Below are 22,912 nucleotides of genomic sequence, written 5' to 3'. Positions count from 1 at the left end.
GGGAGGATGGACCCAGGTGTCTCTGACCTTGAAGCCTGCTGCCCTCGGGCCACATCTCCTTGCAGGGGAACCCTCCCACACTTTACAGCAGATGGGAAAGGATGCAATGTGGGGAACGGCGAGGAAAAGTAGTACTGCTGAAAGCTGAGGAGCGTGGTCCGAGGACTGTGTTGAGAGGCGCGCACGGCCGCGGGGGGGGGGGGGGGGGGTGCCATCTGGGGAGCCCACCCTTCCAGTGACACAGCACTGGGCTGTCGGGAGGCCTGGCCAGGACATAGGCTTCTCAGGGTTGGAGCAGGGATGGTCAGACCCCAGCCCGGGGCTGTCCGCGGGACACCTCAGCAGGGGTCAGGGGCTGGTCATGGCGGCAAAGGATTAGAGTCACCACCTTCTCTACCTTGGAAACATGTCCAATAGCTTTGGGTATCGTTTATTTATAGTCATTTTTGAGAAATGCTTAAAAAACACAAATCCAAAATGACAATCAGCCATCATTGTTAGGGCTCAAACACACACATGTGTATGCGTAAAAGAAATTCCTCCTTTTCTCTCCTTCAAGAGGGGAATGCTTGTGTTTGCTAACTTCTCCCTACATACGGTTTACTTTACATGTGGTAATATTCTTAGCTAAATACCATCAATCTGCCCCAGTCTTTAGCAGTTGTAGAGAATGACTGTTACCAGATTTTATGCAATGTAATTTTGTCTTTTTGTTTTTTGTTTTTTGTACCAGGGATGGAACTGGAACCTTGTGCTTGTAAGGCAGGCAGGGTGCCACTGAGCTAAATCCCCAGCTGTTTGTTTTTGTTTTGGAGACAGGTCTCACTCCGTAGCTCAGGGTTGCCTTAACCTCACTATATAACCCAGGCTGGCCTCAAAGTCATGGCAATCCTCCCGTTTCAGCCTCTCCAGTGGTGGGATTATAGGCATACATCACCATGCCTGGCTCTAGTTTTAGTTTTTTGAGGAATCTCCACACTGATTTCCACAGTAGTTACACAGCAGTCTACACTCCCACTAACAGTGGAGAAGGGTTCATTTTTCCCCAGAGTCCCACCAGCATTTGTTATCGGTTGATTCTTGATAACAGACATTCTTTCTGGAGTGAGGCAGAATCTCAGTATTGTTTTTAATTTACATCTCTCAAATGATCAGTGATATTGAACATTTTTTCATATATTTATTTGCCATTGCTAAATCCTTATCTGAGAATGTCTATTCATTTCAGATGCCCATTTTTGGATTAGGTCTTTAAACTTGGGGGGGGGTCTGATTTTTTTTTTTTAATTCTTTACATGTTCTAGATATTAGTCCTTCTCCTGATGAATAGCTAGCAAAAATTTTGTCTCACTCTCTGGGTTGTGGCTTCACTCTATTGATGGTGCAAAAGCTTTTCCTATGCAAAAGCTTTTTAACAAGATGAAATCCCAGTTGTTGGTTTTTTGTGACAGTTCCTGTTCAATGGGGATTTTGTTTATAAAGTCTTTGCTGGTACCAATGTCTTCAAGAGTTCTTCTTATTCTCTTTTCCAGAAGATTTAGTGTTTCAGTTTTAAAATTTAGATGTTTGATCCATTTTTATTTGAATTTAGTGCATGGTGAGAGACATGGATCTAGTTTTAATCCTTGGCATGTGGAAAGCCAGTTTCCAGCACCATTTATTAAAGAGGCTATATTTCTTCCAGTGGAGGTTTTTGGCTCCTTTATCAAAGATAAGATGGTTGAGTATGTTTGGAGTTGTTTCTTCACCTTCTAATCTGTTCCACTGATCCTTAAATCTGTTGTGTGTGTTTTTCGTTTGTTTGTTTTGTTTTTGCCAGTACCATGCTGTTTTTATCAGAGTAGCTTTGCAGCATAATTTCATGTCAGGGATTGTGATGCCCCCTGCCTTGCCTTTGTTGCCCAGAATTTTTTTTGTTATTCTAGGTCTTTTATCATTCCAAGTAAATTTTAGGATTATTTCTCTAGTTTTATGAGATATACTATTGGTATTTTGACCGGGATTGCATTAAATCTGTATAATCATTTTGGAAGTATGGCCATTTTCACTATATTGGTTCTCCTGAGCCAAGAATAAATGATATCTTTCCACTTTCTTATATCTTCTTAAATCTCCTTTTTCAGAGTATTGTAGTTTTCACTGTAGAATTCTTTTACTTCCTTCATCTGACTGACTCCTAGGTATTTCACTTATTTGGATACTGAAAAGGTGTGAATTCCCTAATTTTTCTCTCAGTGAGCTTGTTATTTGTGTACAGGAAGGCTATTAATTTTTGAGTGTTGACCTTGTATCCAGCCACTCTACTGAATCTGTCAATTAAGGCTAGAAGTCTTTTGGGGTCTTCTATGTAGAGTATCATATCATCCCCAAATAAGGATAATTTTACTTCTTCCTTTTCTATTTTCATCCCTCTTATTTCTTTCTTTTGTCTAATTGCTCTGATTGTTTCCAGAACTATATTGAATGAGAGAAGTGACAGTGGACATCTTTGTCTTGTTCCTGATGTTAGAGTGAAACATTTCAGTTTTTGTCCATTTAGTATGATGTTGGCTATTTGTTTTTCATAGATGGCTTTTATAAAATTGATATAAAGACCATCTATTCCAATTTTCTGTAGAGTTTTATCATGAATGGGTGTTGGATCTTGTCAAGAGCCTTTCCTCTTGAGAGGATCATATGGTTTTTGTCCTTGGTTCTGTTAATATAGTGTATTACATTTATTGATCTGTGTATGGTGAATCATCCCTGCAGTCCCTGGGATAAATCCTACTTGGTCATGATGTACAACCCTCTTGATGATTTGCTACATTGTTTGCAGTATCTTATTGAGGATTTTTGCATCTGTTTCATTGGGGAAATTGGCCTGTAGTTCTCTTTCATGATTGGATGCTTCTCTGGTTTTGGTATTAGGGTAATGCTTGCTTCCAGAAAGGAATTTGGGTGTATTGCTTCCCTTTCAATTTCATTAAAAGGTTTAAGAAGTAGCAGTATTAGGTCTTCTCTAAATATCTTGTAGAATTCAGCAGTGAATCCATCAGGCCCTAGGCTTTTCATTTATTGGTAGGTTTTTTAGTACAGCTTCAATTTCATTGAATGATATTGGTTTATTTAGAATTTTTATATCTTCTTAGTTCAGCTTTGGTAATTCATATGTATCTAAGCATCTGTCCATTTCTTCTGTATTTTCCATCTTATTAGAATACAGTTTCTTGAAGTAGGTATTTATGATCTCTGGATTTCTGCAGGATCTGTTGTGATTTCACCCCTTTCATTCCTAAAATGAAAATTGCACAGATTTGAATTTTTAAAAAAATAATTTTAAGGGTTTGTCAATTTTATTTAACCTTTCAAAGAACAGATTCTTTGATTCATTCATTCTCTTAGTCTCAATTGCATCAATTTCTGCTCTGATCTTTATAATTTCCTTCCTCATATAAGTTTTGGGCTTGACTTGCTCTTCTTTTTCTAGAAGCTTGAGCTTCATTATATATATTAGGACTTTAAAAACCCCATCTTTGGGGGCCGGGGATTTAGCTTCAGTGGTGCTGCCACACGCCTTGCGAGGACAAGAACCCGAGTTTGATCCTTGGTACCAAAAAACAAAACAAAACAAATGTCTTTGGCTTGGGAACACTTTTAAAAATTCTGACCAACTGCCAAAATTTAAAAAAAAGTATTTTTCAAGTTATAACCTGGCCTCCAAGTTCTAAATGGGAAGACTGATTTTTCCAATCACCTTTAAAAATATGAACATAGTTACATGATATCTTAGAATATGAGTATTTATTTATTTTGTGGTACTAGGGATGGAACCCAGGAAATAATCTGTCCTTTTATTTTTTGATTTTTGTTTTGTTCTGAGCTTTTCAGGCTGCTCTCAAACTCATGATCCTCCTGCGTCAGCCTCCTGAGTAGCTGGGTTGACAGGTGTGTGCCACCACACCCAGTAAACTTTATTTTTTGTTTTTTACCTTACCGTAAAATTTCACTCCAGGCTAGTGTGTGTGTCATAGACTTTTATATAAGTGGAATCAGAAACCCTGTGCTCATTTTGTCTGGCTTGTTTTCAATTTGCCCAATAATTCTGACACTCCTGCTGCTGCTCAGCTACAATTCATTCTACTTCATCACCTAGTAGCATTCCACAAATTATCACTTCTCCTGTTGGGCCGTTAAAAATAATGCTGCTGTGAATATTGGTATGGGCATTATTTTATTCTTAGGTGAATATGTAATTAGGGCATGTCTGGGTCATATGTTGCATAAAGAAAATGAATTTAGCTCAGTGGTTCTGCCGCCTACCTCGCAAGCACAAGGACCCGAGTTCTACCTCTGGTACCAAAAAAAAAAAAATCTGGAAAAAAAAAAAAAAAAAAAAAAAAAAAGAAAAGAAAATGAAAAAGTTTTCCAAAGTAGCCTTCCTATGGGTACCTGAACATATTTCACAGTTCTAATGACTTAGTGTTTTTATACATTGCTTTGCACAGTGTTTATTCGTGCTTGCTCTAGGTATCCTATCCTATGTACAGAACCTACTGGTCTCCTGGGGTTGATATGTTGCTGCTTCAAGGAAAACGTAAAAATTAAAGTCCCTCAGCCTCCAACAAATTAAAATACAACTCCCTTTGTTTTTCCTCGACTGTGTTTTTCATATATGCCACGGGGAGCTTTGTTTTTGTTGTTGTTGTTGTTGGTTTGGGTTTTTTTTGTGTGTGTTTGTTTTGGATCGAACTTGGGTCCTTGCACTTGCAAGGCAGGTGGTGGAACGACTGAACTATACCCCCAGCCAGACAGAGTTTTAATATTTGCTTCAGCCATCAGATAATATTAAGAATGTTATGAGAAGGATATTTTATTGTATTCATTCCTATTTTTGCCCATTTTGATGTTCTTTTTTCTTTTCTAAAATTCTAAGCCTTTTTCTCTTGTTTCTTTTTTGTTTACAGAACTTCCTCCCCCTGCCCCCTATACAGGGAATTGAAACCAGGGCCTTTGCACTGAACTACATCCCTAGACCTTTTCATTCTTTATTTAATTTGAGAACAGGGTATTGCTAAGTTGCTAAATTGCCCAGGGTGATTTGTGATCCTCCTGCCTCAGCCTCCCAGAATGATGGGATTACAGGTATGCATCTCCTTTTGCTATTCTTTAAGGGAGGGCTTTCCAGTGACAAATCTTACTTTTTCTTCACCTGAGAGTTTATGTTCTCCTACTTCCTGGAGGATATTTTTGCTGAGTGTGGGATTTGCTGTTTGCTGCTCTTTTGCTTCAGTGCTCGGAATCATCCTTTGCCTTCAGCTTTCAGAAGTTTCATCATAATGCATGTTGCCATAGATTTCTTTGGCTTACTCTATTGAAGGGTTTGCTCAGCCTCTTGTGTCTGTAGATTTCTGTCTTTCATCAAATTCAGGGAGCTTTTGGCCATTAATCTTCACAGTGCTCCCTCTCCCTTGTACTTCCTGTCACACAAATTCTCCACTTTTTTCTACTTTATTTTCTATTATTTACCTTTTTTGTGTAAGTCCTACTGATCTGTCCTCAAACACATTGATTCATTTATTGCCACTTTGCTATTATGGGGCACATCTAATGTGTTCATTTAGATTTGCTATAGTTTGTAGCGCTATGATTTCCATTTGATTCTTGTTTTAAAACTTCTGTTTCTGTCCTATTTTTCTTCTCCTTCTTCCCATGTGTTTCTAGTACTGTTATGATGGATGCTTTAACCCTGTAGAGACTGTGGGTGTACAGAGTTTGTATTTCTCAGATCAGCCATGACCACAGAAGGGTTAACTTCCCAGTCCTGTATGCCCTCTCTGATTCACCTCAGCACTGGCATCTGTTGGTTGTCTTTTCTCATTCACTGAGATCTTCCTGGTTCTTACTGTGAGAGACACTTGGGATGTTGTGAGGCTCCCTTTTCAGCAAGGCGCCCCCTGGTGAGATGTGGCTTGAGGACCTGCTCAGTCCCTTGACTCCGCAGGGCCTGAGCGAGGAGAGTTGTCGCTGGCTTCCTTGGATCAGAGGGTGGCAGGTGGAGCAGGCGTTGACAAGGCTTTCACCAAGCCACCCACTCTCTAGCTGTTGGACAAGGGAGGATTTGAGGCTTGTCTTGGAGCTTGTTTTGATCGGTGCCAAGGTGTCTGCCGCCCTCTGCCTGAGATTTATGGGCAGCCACATCAATCCAGGGAGCCCTTGGGCAGTTGGTCTCCTTACTTCATCTTTCATTTTTTGTTCTTGGGCACAGGACTTTTCCAGTTGTAAGAAACGGGAACTGAGAGGAACGAGGCTACTCCCTCTTGACCAGATCCTCCTTTATTTATAGTGTTTTATATAAATTTAGCAAAAATACTTCTTGGGTATTGAGGGGAAAAATGTTAACTCCCTAGAAAACAAAATACAATACATACCCACCAAGGAAGCAATTCATTATACTATTCGAGTGCTTTCATTTTCTCTAATTCAGAGTAGTTCTTAAATTATCCCATTATTGTTATCTGTGGCAGTTCCTGTTGATATTGTTGATATTTCTTTGTTTTGCTGCAGCGTATTTGATGTCATAACTATTAAATCTTCTTTGTGATTTCTATTTATTAGTATAAAGTGATTTTCTGTGTCTTCTAGTGAATTGTATACTTCCTGAAATGGTATTTTTGACTCATATTCTTTGAGTATTCTTTTCCTTTTAATTACGTTGGTTCCTTTTATTTCTCTTTTAAGACTCTGTTTTGTTTATTCCCACCTAGGAGGCTGTATCTTTGGATGGGGAATTTTGTCTTCATTCATTGTTTTTTTGGTACTGGGGGTCGAACTCAGGACCTTGCACTTGCAAGGAAGGCAATGGCACCACTGAGCTAAATCCCTGGCCCTTGTCTTCATTCCTCCATAAGGTGGCTGTGGTTGGGTTGTCCTCGGTTACCGCATTTCATTTCCTTTAATGGGATTTGGGAAAGAGGCTCTCAGCATTGATTCTCCCTCCTTCCCTCACTCTTCCTGTTGTGACAGTTTCCCAAGGCACTTGACAATGCCGGTAGCACCAAGGACACTGACTGAAGCTTCCGCCCATGAAGACTTAATGACTATGCTTTGTTAAAACACCTGCTTTGGTGTTATGGTCTGTGTTCAGAGGTCCCCCTAAAGCCTCATGGAGATGAGGTGGACTTTCCTTTTCAGAGGTAGTTGAATCTGGAAGGTGTGATACTGGGGTGAAGGGTGTGTGATCACTAAACCCCACTGCATGTGAGGGATTGGTTTGGCACTGCCCTAACCCCAGTAATCTGAATAAGATAAAAGGGGCAGAAAGATGCTGTTAAACCGCGTTGTTACCTTTGCTGCCTTGTGATTGCCATGATGTTTCTCCTTTGTGATGTCTGTTTGTCATCCCAGCCTTGAAGTCAGCTGATTATGGACTGAAACCTCTGTGAACTGTAAGCCAAATAAAACCCTTCCCTTTCAACTTCGGATGTTGGGTATTTTGTATCAGCAATGAGAGAAAAATAATTAACACATTTGGTTTATGTAAATACTTTGTGATTCCACCTTTAACCGTATCATCTGGGGTAGAGTCAATTCCAAGAAAATGACTCTACCTCAAAAGGAGCACATTCTAGGCGGGGTTAGAGCCCCAGCGCAGGCCTCTTATCTCGCACACCAGAGACTCGGCACCCTCACAAGAGTGCAGCTGCTAGCAAACCTCTCTTCTCTCCAGCTGGAGAAATAAACTCTACTTTCAATAACGTGGAGCTGGACATGGTGGCATATGCCTGGCACTTGGCACTTGGGAGGCTGAGGCAGGAGGATTGCTGTGAGTTTGAGACCAGCCTGGGCTACATAGTGAGTTCCAGGTCAGTCTCAACTACATAGTGAGACCCTGTTTCAAAAACAAACAAACAAAAAAACCAAAAAACCAAAAAAAAAGAAGTACCTTCTGGATAGAGTTGTTCTTATTGTCTTGCATCTCTGTGATAATAACCTTTACTTATATGGCTCTAATTACCTTTTCTTGCAGACAACTTTTCAGACCCAGAGCTTTTAGATGGATTTTTAAAATATGGATTTAATGCCATTGTCAGTAGAAGTTTGGGCCACGAGAGAGAGGTGCCAGACACCAGGCATAAAAGGTGTGTTCCTTCTATGTTAAAAAACAAAAGCAAGAACAGTTACTAACCAGATTTTAACTTCAGCACATTATAGGTCTTGTAATATACAGTCCTACTTTTAAGATTTCAAGTCTCATAATATTGAGATCCTATTTCAAGATTTTAAGGTGTAGAGTGAAGAGAGAGCACATCTCATCATCACAGAGTGTTCTAGAGCATTCCAAGAATTAAGTCACTTGCAGGTCTCATTACTCAATTAACAATAAGGGCTTCTGGCCAAAGAAGGATTCATCCCAATAGAAGATGTTGCAGACATCTACCTATTCTTTTTCTTCCAACTGCTACATATTTTTAGTTTTATTGTTTATTCAATCCACCACAGCTGACAATCAGGTGGTTTCTGTCATACAAAAAGTTCTGTCTTAACAGAAAGGTTTGGGGAAGGCGGGAGAATCAGAGCTGAATGCTCCCTCCCCAAATTCCTTTGAGAGAATAAAACACAGTGACAGAGGACAACCCAATCACAGCAATGTTAACAATGAATGCAGAGGGGGAAATTCCCCTTCCAGTGAAACTGCTCCTTCACTTTCACTGTTCCTTCCATCATTTCTATTGATGACTGTTTAAAAAATTTGTGGTAAACTCATAATGTACAACTTGCCATTTTAGCTATTAGTGCATTCACATTGGTGTGCAGCCATCACCCTGTCCATCTCCAGAGTTTTCCATCATCCCAAATCAAAACTGGACCCAACAAACAACTCCATCTTCTTTTCCCTCTTCCTATACTTTTGCAACCACCGTGGTGCCTTCTGTCTGTAAGAATTTGACTGCTCCAGGAATCTCAAACAAGTGAAATCACACAACATTTGTCATTTTTCTGACTGGCTTATTTCTCTCTGTACAATGTCCTCAGGGCTGTAGCATGTATGTGTTAATGTCTTTTTAATATCATGTAGGTTCTAGTGGTTTTCAAACAAAGAGGATGGACAGTCTCCTTTAACAAAAGGAAAGTATAGGGCTGGGGATTTAGCTCAGTGGTGCCGCCACTTGCCTTGCAAGTGCAAGGTCCTGAGTTCGATCTCCAGTACCAAAACAAAACCATATATCAAAAGGAAAGTATATAAGTTAAGGAATATAGATTCCTTCCAGTAACATGGAGATAAACACCACTTTCCAGGAAACAGGAAGTGGGTCATATTGCCATGTTGTGATGTATGTGTAACACAAATGTTTGAAGCCACAAATACCACTCGAGCTGTGGCATGCACAAGAGACGTCATATTTGCATATGCTGACACAATCACTCTGGGTCATAATAAAAGGAAAAGAATTAAAATTTATCCAAATGATACAATACAGTATGAGTCAAAGAACAATTTTTTTTTTTTTTGGTTTTTTGAGACAGGGTCTCACTACGTAGTTGAGACTGACCTGGAACTCACTATGTAGCCCAGGCTGTTCTCGAACTCACAGCGATCCTCCTGCCTCAGCCTCCTGAGTGCTGGGATTAAAGAACAATTTTTTAATCAACCAAATATTTAACTACCACATAGGAAGGTCAATATTTTTGAATATTTATATGTTATGAATTTTACTCATTATTTCTTCCTCCTAAATCTCATCTAAAATGGTGTGACTCCTTTGCTCCCCTTACTCTATCACATAATTGTTAAGAAAAATGAAAAATTTAGAGAGTTATCCTAGAAAAGAAGTGGTCCTAGCAGTTGTAATATTCAAAATATTAACTTAGCAGGAAATTCAACTCTATAACAAAGAATCTTGCTATATTTAAAAGATATTTTAATTTGCTAGAAGTAGCTGCACTATCTGGAGTCTGAGTAGATTTTAGGCTTTTATTGTAGTAACCATATAATTCCATTAAATGAAACTTCCATTTCAGCTTTGACTTTAATTTAATTCTTACAATTTAATTGAAAATAAAAACTGTATGTGTTTATGGCATAAAACATTGTTTTGATATGTGTGTGCATTGTATAATGGCTAAAGTCAAGCTAATGACATATTATTATCTCACATATTTATTTTGTATGTGGTGAGAATGTTTAAAATCTGTTCTTAGCAATTTTCAAGTACACAATATATTGTCACTAACTATAGTCACTGTGTTGCACAATGGATCTCTTGAATTTATTGTCTCATCTCACTGAAGTTTTATAGCTTTTGACAACAGTTTCCCAATCCTCCCCTCCTCTCCAGCCCCTAGTAGCCACTCTTCCAATCTCTGCTTCTAGGAGTTCGATTGTCTTAGATTCCACATGGATGTAGTGTTATAGCTCAGATCTAGAATGTTCCCCAAAAGTCCCATGTGTTCAGAGAGGGGCTTTTGGAAGATGATTGGATCATGAGGCGCCATATTCATTAATGGCTTCATCTAGTAACGACTTCATAGCTAATTGCCCTATTAGGAGGTGGGGCCTGGTTGGGAGAGGCGGTCACCAGGGGTGTGACTTGGGAAGATCTAGTTCCCTCCCCAGCTCCCCCCTTCTCTTTGCTTCCTGGCTATCATGAACTGAGCAACTTTCTTCCACTAAGCCCTTACACGAGGCCTTATCTGCCTTGGAACCAACCAACCCTGTACTGAACACCCCAAAGCGTGAGTCAAATTAAACCTCTCCTCCTGGAGATTGTAGGTGTTGGATATTTCGTCCAGCAATGGAAAAACTGACTAATACAGGAGATATCGTGCACTATTTGTGTTTCTGTCCCTGCCTTATTTTCACATAATGTAATGTCCTCCAGATCCATCCATGTCACAAATGACTGGATTGCTTTCTTTTTAAAGGTTTAATAGTATTCCTTTGTGTGTATACAGCTCATTTTCTTCATTCATGTATCCATTGGTGGATGCTTAGGCTGATTGTGCACCTTGAATGTTGTGAATAACACTCTGAAGACCATGGAAGTACAAGTAGCTTTTCAGCCTACTGATTCCACAACCTTGGATCCAAAAGTGGAGTAGCTGGCTCACACCATTCTCCACTGGATGCATAACATTCTTTCTTACCAGCAGTGAACTAAGTTTCTCTTTCTTCTACATTCTTATCAACACTTGCTGTCTTTCATTTTTGACAATAACTATTTTAACACATGTGAGGTGACAGCTCATCATAGTTTTAATTTCCACTTCCCTCATACTGAGCTCTTTTTCCTATACCTAGTGGCGATTTGTCTTCTTCTGAAACATGTCTGTTGGGGGGGGTGCCAATTTTTAAAAATCTAGTGATTTGTTTTCTCACTATCGAGTGTGGATGTTTACCTCTTATTAGATGTATTGCTTGCAGTATTTTCTGTCTTTCTGGGGGTTGTTGCTCCACTCTGCTGATTGTTCTTTTGCTGTGCAGACAATTTTTAGTCTGACACAGTCCCATTTATGTTTTGCTGCCATGACTTTGCAGTCATATCCAAAAAATCATTGCCTAGACCAAGGTCATGGGTTTTTTCCTCTATGTTCTCTGTAGTGATTTTATAGTTTCAAGTGCTGTGTTTACATGTTTAATGTACCTTGAGTCCATTTTTGTGTGTGGTATGAGATGAGTGTCTAATTTCATTCTGTATGTATAGATTTTCAGTTTACCAGGTACCATTTATTAAGAAGATTGCTCTTTCCCTACAGTGTGTTCCTGGCATCTTTCTTGAGAATCAGTTGGCCATAGCACAGTATCTTGTTTCTGGGCTCTCTAGTCTCTTCCATTGGTCTGTGTGTCTGCTTTCTTGCCAGTAATAAATTTAATGTGATCCTTCAGTGTGTAAGTTTAGTGATTTATTTTAACAGAAGCTAAAATATGGGTATAATTTATATTTAGGCTATATTTAAAGTAGAATTAACTTATCAAAATAGAGTGTCAGGAAAGAACAACTAAGAAGGAGTAAATAATTTCAGAAGTATTGGAACAACATACAAGTTAATATTTTGCACCTTCAGTTTTAGATTTTCAGATGTCCTGTCATTGCATTGTCATAATCATCAATTTAAATATGAGGTGAAGATCAGGGAAGATATTTGAACAAGAGCCCAAACATTCACGCCTTTTAGATGATTCAGTTTCTCCTTTATTGCAGCAGATGTCTTCACAACTATTACTCGGCCTACCTACCGACCGCCAGTATTATCATTTGCTTCTATAATGAGGAATTTAATGCCTTGTTTCGGACAGTGTCCAGCGTTGTGACTCTCACGCCATTCCATCTCCTTGAAGAAATCATTTTGGTGGATGATGGAAGCGAATTTGGTAAGATGGGGTGTCGACTGTCCATCCTGCTGGGAAAGTGGCACTTGCCTGGTGGGCTGAGCACCTTTTCTACAAGGTTGCTCTTGCAGGTGTGGAGGCAGGTGTGGTGCTGGGTGCTCTTGGTGCATACGGTGGACATATACCCTGTCCTCATGGGGCTTCCACTAGATCAACCAGGGGTACCAGCCTCATCTTTTGAGATGGCTTTGGAAGAAGTGATGTGTAAATGGAGGATGGAAGGATGAGTCATCCAGGTGGAGAGGAAGGAAAGGTGTTTTAGGTAGAGGAAGCACCTTGTAAAGGCCTAGAGACAAGAGAAAGCACAGTGAGTTTTTGCTACTTCTGTGTTTCATGTAGCTTATGCAAGAGTGTAGAGTTGGTAGGGTGAGGAGGGCATGGATGGATATGAAGCTCAAGGTATAAAAGGAAACTACTTGTGAAGGGCATTGTTTGAACCTATCTCACGAATATGCAGAACCAGTGAGGAAATGACCCGATCCAGGTACTATACATGAAAGCACTCTAATTGGACCAATGAACACGTAAGTGCTTATTCCTCTAGACTTATTGGTTTTAAAAGAATTGCGATATGAGCACAAAATCTGGTTAAGCACCCCTAGAATCTAAAATTATTTGTTTGTTTCACAACTGAGTGTGAACCTTAGGCAAGCCAGGAGTGCTGGAGCAATGATGTGGTCTTGGACAGCTGTGAACCAGAAGAATGGGCAGAGGAAGAGGACATCTCAGAAGTTCACCCTGTAGGGAGAGACACGAGGTGCCTCCGGAGTGTGACTCAGTGAAACTCCATTTGGAATTTTAGATTTTATGGGTTGCCTCTGTCACTTATTAGCATCACTCCCATGGACATCACCAACACCAGGGGGCACAAGACTGTTTACTTCCACTCTTGTGTGTGGGAAGGCTGTGGAGAGCTGTCCTGGCTGCCTCTGCTGCTCATGGTGCTAGGCATGTTTGGTAAGAAGTCACAGTAAAGCCACACACAGGCTGAGCCCATAATGCAAGAGTCCAGGGAATACAGCTCCAAGAAGGACCTTAGGCCACCTCTGCCAGCCTTGTGGACCCTCGTCATGAGTTGGAGACATAGCTTGTGTCTTAGCTTGACAGCTCTTACAAAACACCATTTACCAGTGGCTTAAACAACAGACATTTGTTTCTCACAGTTCTAGAAGGGGACAGTCTGAGACCAGGTGCCTACAGGGTCAGGTTCTTGTTGAGGGTCCTCTTTCTGGTTGAGACAGATGTCTTTTTTACTGTATCCTCACATGGCAGAAAGAAATCAAATGAGCTCTCTGGCCTCTTCCTCTGAGGGCACTAATCGTGTTCATGTGGGCCCCACCCTCATGACCTGACCCCTCCTCAAGTCCCCATCCCCAAATACTGTCCAACTGAGGATTAAATTTTGACAAGTGTATTTGGGGGAAGAGCACAAACTTTCAGTCCCTAACTTTGGCAAGTGCTCATACTTTCATTGTGCATTTTGGTTCCTTTCATGAGAGACTAGCAGGGTCACCAAGTGTGCTGCCAGACCAACACCTACTTCTGCTTCCCATGGACTTTGGCCTTGGCCCCATGTAGAACCTCAGAGACAGACACAGGGAGCTGTTCTTATGGGATTCAGTATTGAAACCCGCATTTGTTCCCAATGACTTCATGATGGATCACAGGATACTTTTGGACCAATGCTTGTCATCCCAGGCTTTTGTCTATCAGTTCTTCCAGTTGACTTCCTCAGCTTAGGGTAGCAGGGAACAGAGGCCTGGGGACCTGGCCCCACTAAGTTACATAAATGTCATGTCCATAACCTGCTGTCAACCACCTTTCCCATCATCCTGGTCCCTCTTGATTGCCAGCTAGCAATGTGGTGACATCTTCTGAAAACCCCAGCAAGCTCCCACTGACTTTATCTGCCCAAAGGTTTGATTCCCAGGGTCCCCTGCTCCAGCTGCTAGCGAGGTCCTCAGAAAGCTGTGCTGAGAAGCTGCCCACCCCTCTGTGAGGCTAAGCAGCCTGCATCACTCCCTGCAGGGCTGTGGAACTCTTAAAGACAAGGAAAGGGGTCCTGCCTTCTACCACAATGACCACAAACCTGTGCCCAATGCTCCTCACTCCTGGGACTTGGGATTTAGAATTCCGGGGCACCTGGTCCATCTCACCTGGTCACCGCCTCCAAATATTGAGTGACTCTGGGTACTAAGTTCTATTCTGGGTGATGTTTCTTTGTCTCCACAGAGGGCTGCCAGGAGCATGGTGAGCATCCCTTCTTGCAGATGAGGAATTTAAGGCCCAAGTCTGAAAACTTCCCTGAGTATCGCTACAAAGTTAAAATCATTGTGATTACAATGCAGTTTGTGTGGATAATAGCATAATCAGATTGCACCAAAGTGCTGTCATTCATACTTTCTCTATTAAATTTTTTTTTTTGTACCAGGGATTGAACTCAAGTCCTTGAGCTTGCAAGGCAGGCCACCGAACCACTGAGCTAAATCCCCAGCTATTAAAATTTTTTATAATGATTTTTAAAAAAATAGAGATATTTCACCAGAAGCATAGAAATTTCTTTTGCAGTTAGAACTTGTATTGAATGGCTTGGTTTTTAGAAATCAATTATGATAATAAATCTTTTTAAAGGAGGAAAGGTTTATTTAGTTTATAGAGGTTTCAGTTCATCATTGGCTGATTCAAAAGCAGGGTAGCATAGCAGAAGGGCATCACAGAAGAGAAATGGTCTATGGCATGCCAGGGCAGGCAGATGGCAGCAGGCAGCAAGCAAGAGCAACAGCTGAAGAACAGAAGCCAATAATAAATTGTTTTAATTTCTCTCATTACAGTTCATAACTTGACAAGTATTGGTTGTTTTTTCCAGGTGATTTGAAAGAAAAGCTCGATTATTACCTGGAAAGTTTGAGGGGAAAGGTTAAATTGGTAAGAAACAGAAAGAGAGAGGGGCTGATTCGAGCAAAGATGATCGGAGCATCACACGCTTCAGGTATGGAATCGCCAGGAATGTGGGCACATGGCTGGTCACAGATGTCTCCGTTCCCTTGGAGACCTTCCCTGTGTCTGCAGGCCTGAGCCTCACACTGCTTCTAAACATGTCAGTTTGCCATTTGAAATGAAAGCTTCTTTTGCAAGGGTCACGATGTCTGCCCCATCACTGGCTGAGCTCCCTGGACAGAAACACTGAGGTGGCATTTTGGGTGCTGAAGGCCCCAGAGGAACCACTGGGACTGGGGTGCGGGAGCCTGGACTCAGGGTGGCGTCACTTCTGGCCCCATTTGAAGTCTTCCTCTCTTCACTAGACAGAGACGTAAATCTCTACACATTCTCTCTCCCAGCCCTCTCTGTCTCATACAAACACATTGCATCTGTGTTCAAAAGTAAAATTACTTTATGGTTTTCTTTTTTGTACTTTTTTCTTATACTTTGCCTTCTTGTTCTCATAGAGTAAATGGTGTGTTTTTTTTCCTCCCTAAAAATCTACATAAGGCTGATGATCTGTATTTGGAAAGTTACATAAAATTGTCCAGGCACTGGGAATGCTTTTTGGTTTCCTCTCTAACTGAGATTGGGGGGAGGTGAAATTTAAAGTTTCTAAACCTAAGGGAAAAAACTTAGGGGATTTAAAAAATGATCTTTTGTTTATCACCACCTTAATAGTACTGTGGCTGGAAATTGGCATTTCCTTTGTGTCTTAAAGCGAGATCCATTTTCCAAAACATCTATGTATATTTTAAAAGAATGCATATTTTCTTTTTGTAGTCAGAGGTTCTATAAGTACATTTGATTTTGTTATATTAAAGCCTTCAACAACGACTGTGGATTTATCTACCCATCTCTCCTTGTAGTTTTGCCTGTGCCTACCTATCTACCTACCTGCCTTTGGCCCCTGCCCCCAGCTACCCCAGTGATTGTTGGGGGGCTGCCTGAGCCAGCCTCTCCCAGATCAGAAGCTGTGGAGTCTTGTGTGGGCAGGTGAGGCAGCAGCCAGTGACTCATCATTAATGCACTCAATAACTCATTCATTCAATCAAGGATTTATTTATCACCTACCACGTGCCAGCCATGTATATTCATTCTTTTTAAGTTCATTTTTATCCCCCTCTGCATAGTGCTGCACTCTTTCCTGCACACCCTTGGGTGCTGACGAATGGCACCAGGGTCATCTGCCCTGATTTTATGCAGCAGCTTAGTGCCCTGGCCCATTATGAAGTAAAATAAAGGTTCCTTGAACCCAAGCACAGTGTGCAACACCAGGACAGCCGACCTGTGACATTTGACAGCATGATACACAGGACAGTGGGGTGAACCCCTTGCTGGGTGAGGCAGAGCGGGACTTGTAAGATTTTACCACACCACTCAGAACTTTGTGTGATTTAAAACATGAATTGTTTATTTTTGTAAATTTCTCTTTAATATCTTCAAACTGCAGCTGACCACAGAAAACAGAAAGTAAAACCTCAGATAAGGGAGGAGCAAATCCCTGTGTCTCCCCATCATTCTCACCCCAATCTTTTTCACCCTTTGTATTCACTTCTGCCTGTCAGTCTGTCCGTGTGGCTCCCACAGGGTGTGAGGAGCTGTCAGGAGCGGTCTGCAAGGAAAAGAAGGCAAATGACCAAAAGTCCAACCTGGAGATAAAAAAGCGGAGAAAGGTTCATTACTTGCAGCGAGGCAGGAGAGCACCGGGGGAGACTTCCAAAGCAGTGTCTCCCCAGACCAGGGCAGGAAGGGGAGATGTGGGTGTTCATACCGGAGGGATTTGTCGCGCGTCTAAACGGGGCAGGGTCCTGTGTACGCCCACGTCAAAATCATGCTTCTTCGTAATTTCACGTTTAAATGGCAAAGGGAAGGGACCAGTTTCATGAGACCATTTTTCCAGGGACTGGGAAGGAGAGAACGGCTTTTAAATGATTCCAGAGCGGGTCCGCGCTCCTGCGGAATCGAACGCTTGGCGGATCTGCCAGGAGGTGGCGCTCAGACCGTGATGTGGGCTTCGGGAGGGCTGGAAACACAGGAAGCCTGGCTTGGGGATCCCTGCTCTAGGTAGCCTAGAAGAGGGGCGGGCAGTTTGGGGCTGCTTTAAATCAGTTCCCTAAGGTCTTCTTTAGAAGGCCTCATCTGAAACAAAGAACTTGAATGGATGTTAACACTCAGCAGCTTTTCCCCCTAAAGCACTGGTGCTTCATTATAGCAGCTAACTTTAACTCCGTGTGTGTGTGTGTGTGTGTGTGTGTGTGTGTGTGTGCGCGCGCGCGCGCGCGCGCGCCTGTGGTAATGGAGATTATACCCAGGACCTTGTGCGAGGCAGGCAGGTGCTCTATCATGGAGTACATTGCCTAGCCCATTTTATTTGATTTTGAAACAAGCTCTCACTGTGTTGCCCAGGCTGGCTTCAAAATTGGGATCCTCAGGCCTCAACCTCCAGAGTAGCTGAGATCACAGGCGTGTGCTAAATATAGCTGGTCTTCTAGACATGGGCTTCACTTAGAGCAAGATGATTATAAGAGAATTTTACAAAAAATTATGTGGGGAAATTTACATCAAATGAGGTACCTGTGGAAAAGGGATGACAGAAGAAACAATTGGGGGGAATTCCTGAATTTTGAGGTCTTTTCCAATTTGAGTCCATCGAGTGCACTTTGGCCCCGCCCATGATTCCCATATTTTCTGAGTCATAGTGTTTGAGCCCACTAGCAAAAGCAGTTAGGCCTCCTTTCATCCCAAGCACAAGGCTGATGCCTAAGAAGGCACCCTCTCCATAAAAATTAAATTGCTAAATTAACTAGATCACTGAAGGCCGAGCTACAATTACTGTTTTCCATTTTGCTTCTCTCAAAGCAATCAAAGAGTCAAACACATAAGCAGCGCTCGGCAAATAGCGCATCAAGCTGGGACTTGGGTCGCATCCCTGAGCACTAAGGCCAGTCTGTTCTTGCCTCCCCAGGCGAGGTGCTGGTGTTCCTCGACAGCCACTCCGAGGTCAACAGGGTCTGGCTGGAGCCCCTGCTATCTGCCATCACCAGGGACTCCAAGACGGTCGTGTGCCCTGTCATTGACGTCATTGACAGTATGAGCCTGCAGTACACACCCTCTCCTCTTGCGAGAGGAGCCTTTGACTGGAATCTCCATTTTAAATGGGATAACGTTTTCTCTTATGAGATGGACTCCCCGGAAGGTCCGACTATGCCAATCCGGTGAGCTTTCTTCTGATTATGCGAAAATACCTTTGTGCAATGGGACCTAAAACAAAAAATAATTTTCAAGGATTATTCCTTTCATTCCTTGGGATAATGAAGATAAATGTATTTTGTTTTAAGACAGGGTCTCACTGTGTTGCCCAGGCTGGCTTCAAACTTGTGATTCTCCTGCCTCAGCCTCCAGAGTAGCTGGGATCACAGGCATATGCTGTGTCTGGCTAATACTATCTCTGGATGTTGGATTAAATTTTGAATACTAGAATTTGGTAGGTGGTAAGTTCCTTCAACTGAAAATGTACATTTCACCCAAGTTCAGAAAACCAGGATATGCCAGGTGGCACACTCCTGTAATTTTAGTACTTAAGAGACTGAGGCAGGAGGGTTGCCATGAGTTTGAGACCAGCCTATGCAACATAATGAGTTCAAGGCCTGAAATACATAGCAAAACCATGTCTAAAAATAAATAAAAAGAAACAAGCACCCCCCCCAAAAAGAAGAGTAGTAAGTACTTCTCTGATTTCTGCTGCTTATCTTCAGAATTTTGTTCTCAAGGGCACATTGCATATGACCAATGAACCAAATGCCCACACTGTAGCTAGCCTGGAGGGAGCGGGTATCTTAGCCAAATCACATATAAAATATTTATCCAAGTATTTCCATGTAGAATGTCCTAAGTTGTGATGAATGTGATGTTTCTATATTGCTAGCCTTGGAAAGTATATTTTTCAGTGAGAGAACAGTGCAACTTGCTTTTAATTCTCAGTTCATTGTTCCAAATTTGAAGGTTGTGACCTTCAGCTGCAGCTCTGCCTCTTTATTCAAGGAAAAAATAAAGACTAAGAACTGGAAGAGCTCCTGGGGAAATGATATAGTACTCTTTACAGGAACCCTGAGGAAGTACAGTCAGCTGCGTGGTTTCATTTTCAGGGTGGTCTTGGTTCTCTGCTCCCTTTTGTAAGGCCCTTTTCTCAAAGGTTTAGCACACATCTTAAATCTCTCAGAACACCATTCCTAACCATCTTCGTCCATGCCCTAATGCTGAATACCTGTAATCAGTCATTGTCAATAGGATCCCTTAGTACTCAATATATGTGAATGTCATTTGACATTTGTCTTCACAGATAGAGATGATCTATAAGCTTTGATTCTCTAGGATCTGCAATGCTATGCAGGCTCTGTCCGTACTTTGAGAAACAGCGTTTCATTTTGGTGAAAGACGAGTCCCACTGGCCATCACTTTTATCTGTTTAGGGCTGCTGTGTATAATGGCATCAGCAGGAGACACTGTGCACACACCACAAAGTGAACAGTGGCTCTGGAAAGGGTATTAAGGCAGTTCAGATTTGGGTCAATTACCTCTCTCAGACTCGGTGTCCTCATCTGTAAAATGACAATAATATTAGTAAGACCCACTTCATAGGACTGTTGAGGATATTAAATGAACCAATTCTTTTATGTAGTTGTGGTTTTTAATATAGTAATTTTACATACTTAAATGTATTTTAAGATAGAGTACAGTGGACCCTCAAGCCTCACCTATGAACAACTTAGATGAACAACAGAATTTCAGTTTTAACTTATGACCAAAGTCTTGAGTTATGACCCAAGTGGCAGCCACTGGTGTGGTTCTAAACAAAGACTTGAGATGCCAGAAGATCACATGTAAGCATAGGTAAGCATCAGTCTGAGCCCAGACTCACGTAGATGTAATTTCAGTCAGTGCTTCATATAACTGCTATGATTACCGCTGTCAAAATGGCCCCCAAAAAGCTAGAAAAGAAGCCAAGGAAGAAAGGGAAGGTATTGACAGCAATTACAATAAAAAAGAAGAAGGAAATTGTGAAGAAATATGACAGTGGCATTTATGTGACCAATCTTGCTAATACGTACAAACATGTTGAAATATACCATCTTGACAATCTTAGAAAAGATTTATATAAGAAAGCTAGTGGTGCTGAAGGTGTTACTCAGATTAGTAAGTCACAATCAATAGTGTTAGATGAGGTAGAAAGGCTTTCAGTGTGAATAAGCAAAAGGCAGATGGCAGGTTATGTCCTATCTGAGTCTATGATTTGTGAAAAAGCTAGGGCCATAAATGCAGATCTCATAAAGGATAATTCATCAACAAGTGATAATGATAAAATATTTCATGCCAGTAAGGAGTGGCTTCACCATTTTAAAGTAAGAGCTAGAGCGTGTAGTGTAACTAGGCATGGTGAAGCAGCCAGTGCTGACAAAAGGGATGCTGAAAATTACATACACCACTTCATAGTGCTACTTTTTTTTTTTCTGGTACCAACGATTGAACTCAGGACCTTGTGCATGCAAGGCAGGCATAGTGCCACTGAGCTAAATCCCTAGCCCCAACATGCACCACTTCAAAAGAATGACACAGAGAAATGACTTTTGCTCTCATCAACTTTTCAACTATGATGAAACTATTCTTTTCTGGAAGAAAATGCCCAGGAGAACATACATTACTCAGGAAGAGAAGAAAAAGCCAGCCTATGAAGGATAGGCTGACCTTATTGCTGTGTGCCAATGAGACTGGTAATCTCAAGGTAAAGCCTCTCCTAGTTTATCCCTGAGACCCCTAGAGTGTTTAGAAAACATAAAGCCATGTAGAATAGGCTAGGAGTCCTGTGGAGAACTAACAAGAAAGTCCAGGTAACAAGAGTACTTTTTCTTGAGTGTACCCAGGAGGCTTTCTTTCCTACTGTTAAGAAATATCTAGGGCCAGGGGTGTAGCTCATTGGTGGTGCTGCCTACCTCACAAGCTCAAGGACCAGAGTTCGATCCCCAGTACAAAAAAAATATGTGTTTGTGTGTGTGTGTGTGCGTGTGTGTGTGGAGAGAGAGAGAGGGAACAAAGGTTTACCACTCAAAGCTCTCCTCATCATGGACACTGCTCCTGCTCACCCACAAGATTTGAAAGAAGAATCGGCTGGAGAATTCACATGGCTCTCATTCAAGTTCCTCCCACCTGATACAACTCCTCTAGTACAGCTTATGGACCAGCAGGTTACAGCTGATTTTAAGAATCTATACACAAGCCAGGGATGTAGCTCAGTGGTGCTGTGCCTGCCTGGCAAGCACAAGGATCTAATTTGATCCCTGGTGTATATTTATTTTGTTTGGTTTGGTTTTTTTGAGACAGGGTCTCGCTGTGTAGTTGAGACTGCCCTGGAACTCACTATGTAGCCCAGGCTGGTCTTGAACACTCAGTGATCCTCCTACCTCAGACTCCTGAGTGCTGGGATTACAGGTATGTGCCACCACGCCCAGCCCCAGTATATATGTATATATATATTTTTTTTCAAGCTATATACCATGGAACTATTCCTGAAGTGCTTCCAGATGGTCTCAGATACAGATTTAATCCTCAAAGAGTCCTGGAAGGAACACTACAACATCATTTCCAGTGCGGGGTTAATTGACAAATCCTGGGCCAGTGTCTTTCTAAAGACACTGATATCGCCTGGAAGAACGTGTGACCTAAAATTATATAGGAGAGACTTTGAAGGCTGTGTAGAGGAGCCTGAGCCTGAGGTTGATGACACCGTCATCGTAGTGGAGTCCGTAGGCTTGCAGATAGACAGTGCTGTTGAGGAAGTAGTGGAGGAACACTCAGGGACTGTCCCGAGGAACCTCAGAGACTTCCGGCTGAGCAGCAGAGAGTGGTGGCTGAGGAGCTTTCGGAACAGGAGAGGGAGTATCAAGCATTAGTGCGGCAAAATTCTTCTGAAATAAAGTAAAACCTTAAAAAAGAGACAGAGCTACAAACATTTGTAGAGAAGATCTGCCTAGACAGAAAAAGAGCTGATCATTGCACTCACTTGCTTAGTGACAATGTCATGTCATACTACAGAACAGTGTTTGAGAAAAGACAGAAACAGCAACCTTAGGCCAGTTTTTAGTTCTGAAGTGGTTGAGACCTAGTGGTCAGGAGCAGGTCCGAGTGGGTATAAACTCTCCCAAGGAGAGAAAGGACACCTGAGAGCCAGATTCCTGTTCTTATGGAAGGTGACTCTCCTTCCAAACAATAACCATCTTCCATTTCATGTGCCCTTCCTGCAAGCCGAAGATGTCAACTAGAATGGCAAATACAGCATGAAATTATTGTTTCCGGTAAACTAGGCACGTTATAACTTTTGGTGAATACACTAGGAAACTTACTGGTGTTTCTGGTACATTACGCACATTATACAATCCATTTTGTTGTGAAAAATTTAAGGGGTGATTTGGGAGGTTTAGCACACATTATGGATATTTCCATTATTTTTTATGGGAAAAATAGTCTTGACTTACAACCGATTTGAGTTACAACTAGTCCTCGCAAGCA

General features: G+C 41.7%; 1 protein-coding gene across 3 annotated transcripts in view; it reads left to right on the top strand.

Annotated features, from left to right (window-relative positions):
* Galntl5 (polypeptide N-acetylgalactosaminyltransferase like 5) overlaps window positions 1-22,912 on the top strand; it is a 38,182-nt gene that overhangs the window by 6,288 nt on the left and 8,982 nt on the right. For 2 of the 3 annotated variants that reach the window (XM_019209505.2, XM_019209504.2), the window contains exons 3-6: window positions 8,009-8,120; window positions 12,183-12,352; window positions 15,237-15,359; window positions 18,318-18,567. In XM_019209505.2, coding sequence (XP_019065050.1) covers window positions 8,009-8,120; window positions 12,183-12,352; window positions 15,237-15,359; window positions 18,318-18,567 — 655 coding nt within the window. The remainder of the gene's footprint in view (window positions 1-8,008; window positions 8,121-12,182; window positions 12,353-15,236; window positions 15,360-18,317; window positions 18,568-22,912) is intronic. The other variant, XM_010637534.3, reaches the window with a different exon arrangement.

This window comes from Fukomys damarensis, unplaced genomic scaffold, assembly GCF_012274545.1.
Source record: "Fukomys damarensis isolate Sample0158 unplaced genomic scaffold, DMR_v1.0_HiC HiC_scaffold_16, whole genome shotgun sequence".
NCBI lineage: Eukaryota > Metazoa > Chordata > Mammalia > Rodentia > Bathyergidae > Fukomys > Fukomys damarensis.
This window is presented reverse-complemented; position numbering and strand designations above follow the sequence as displayed.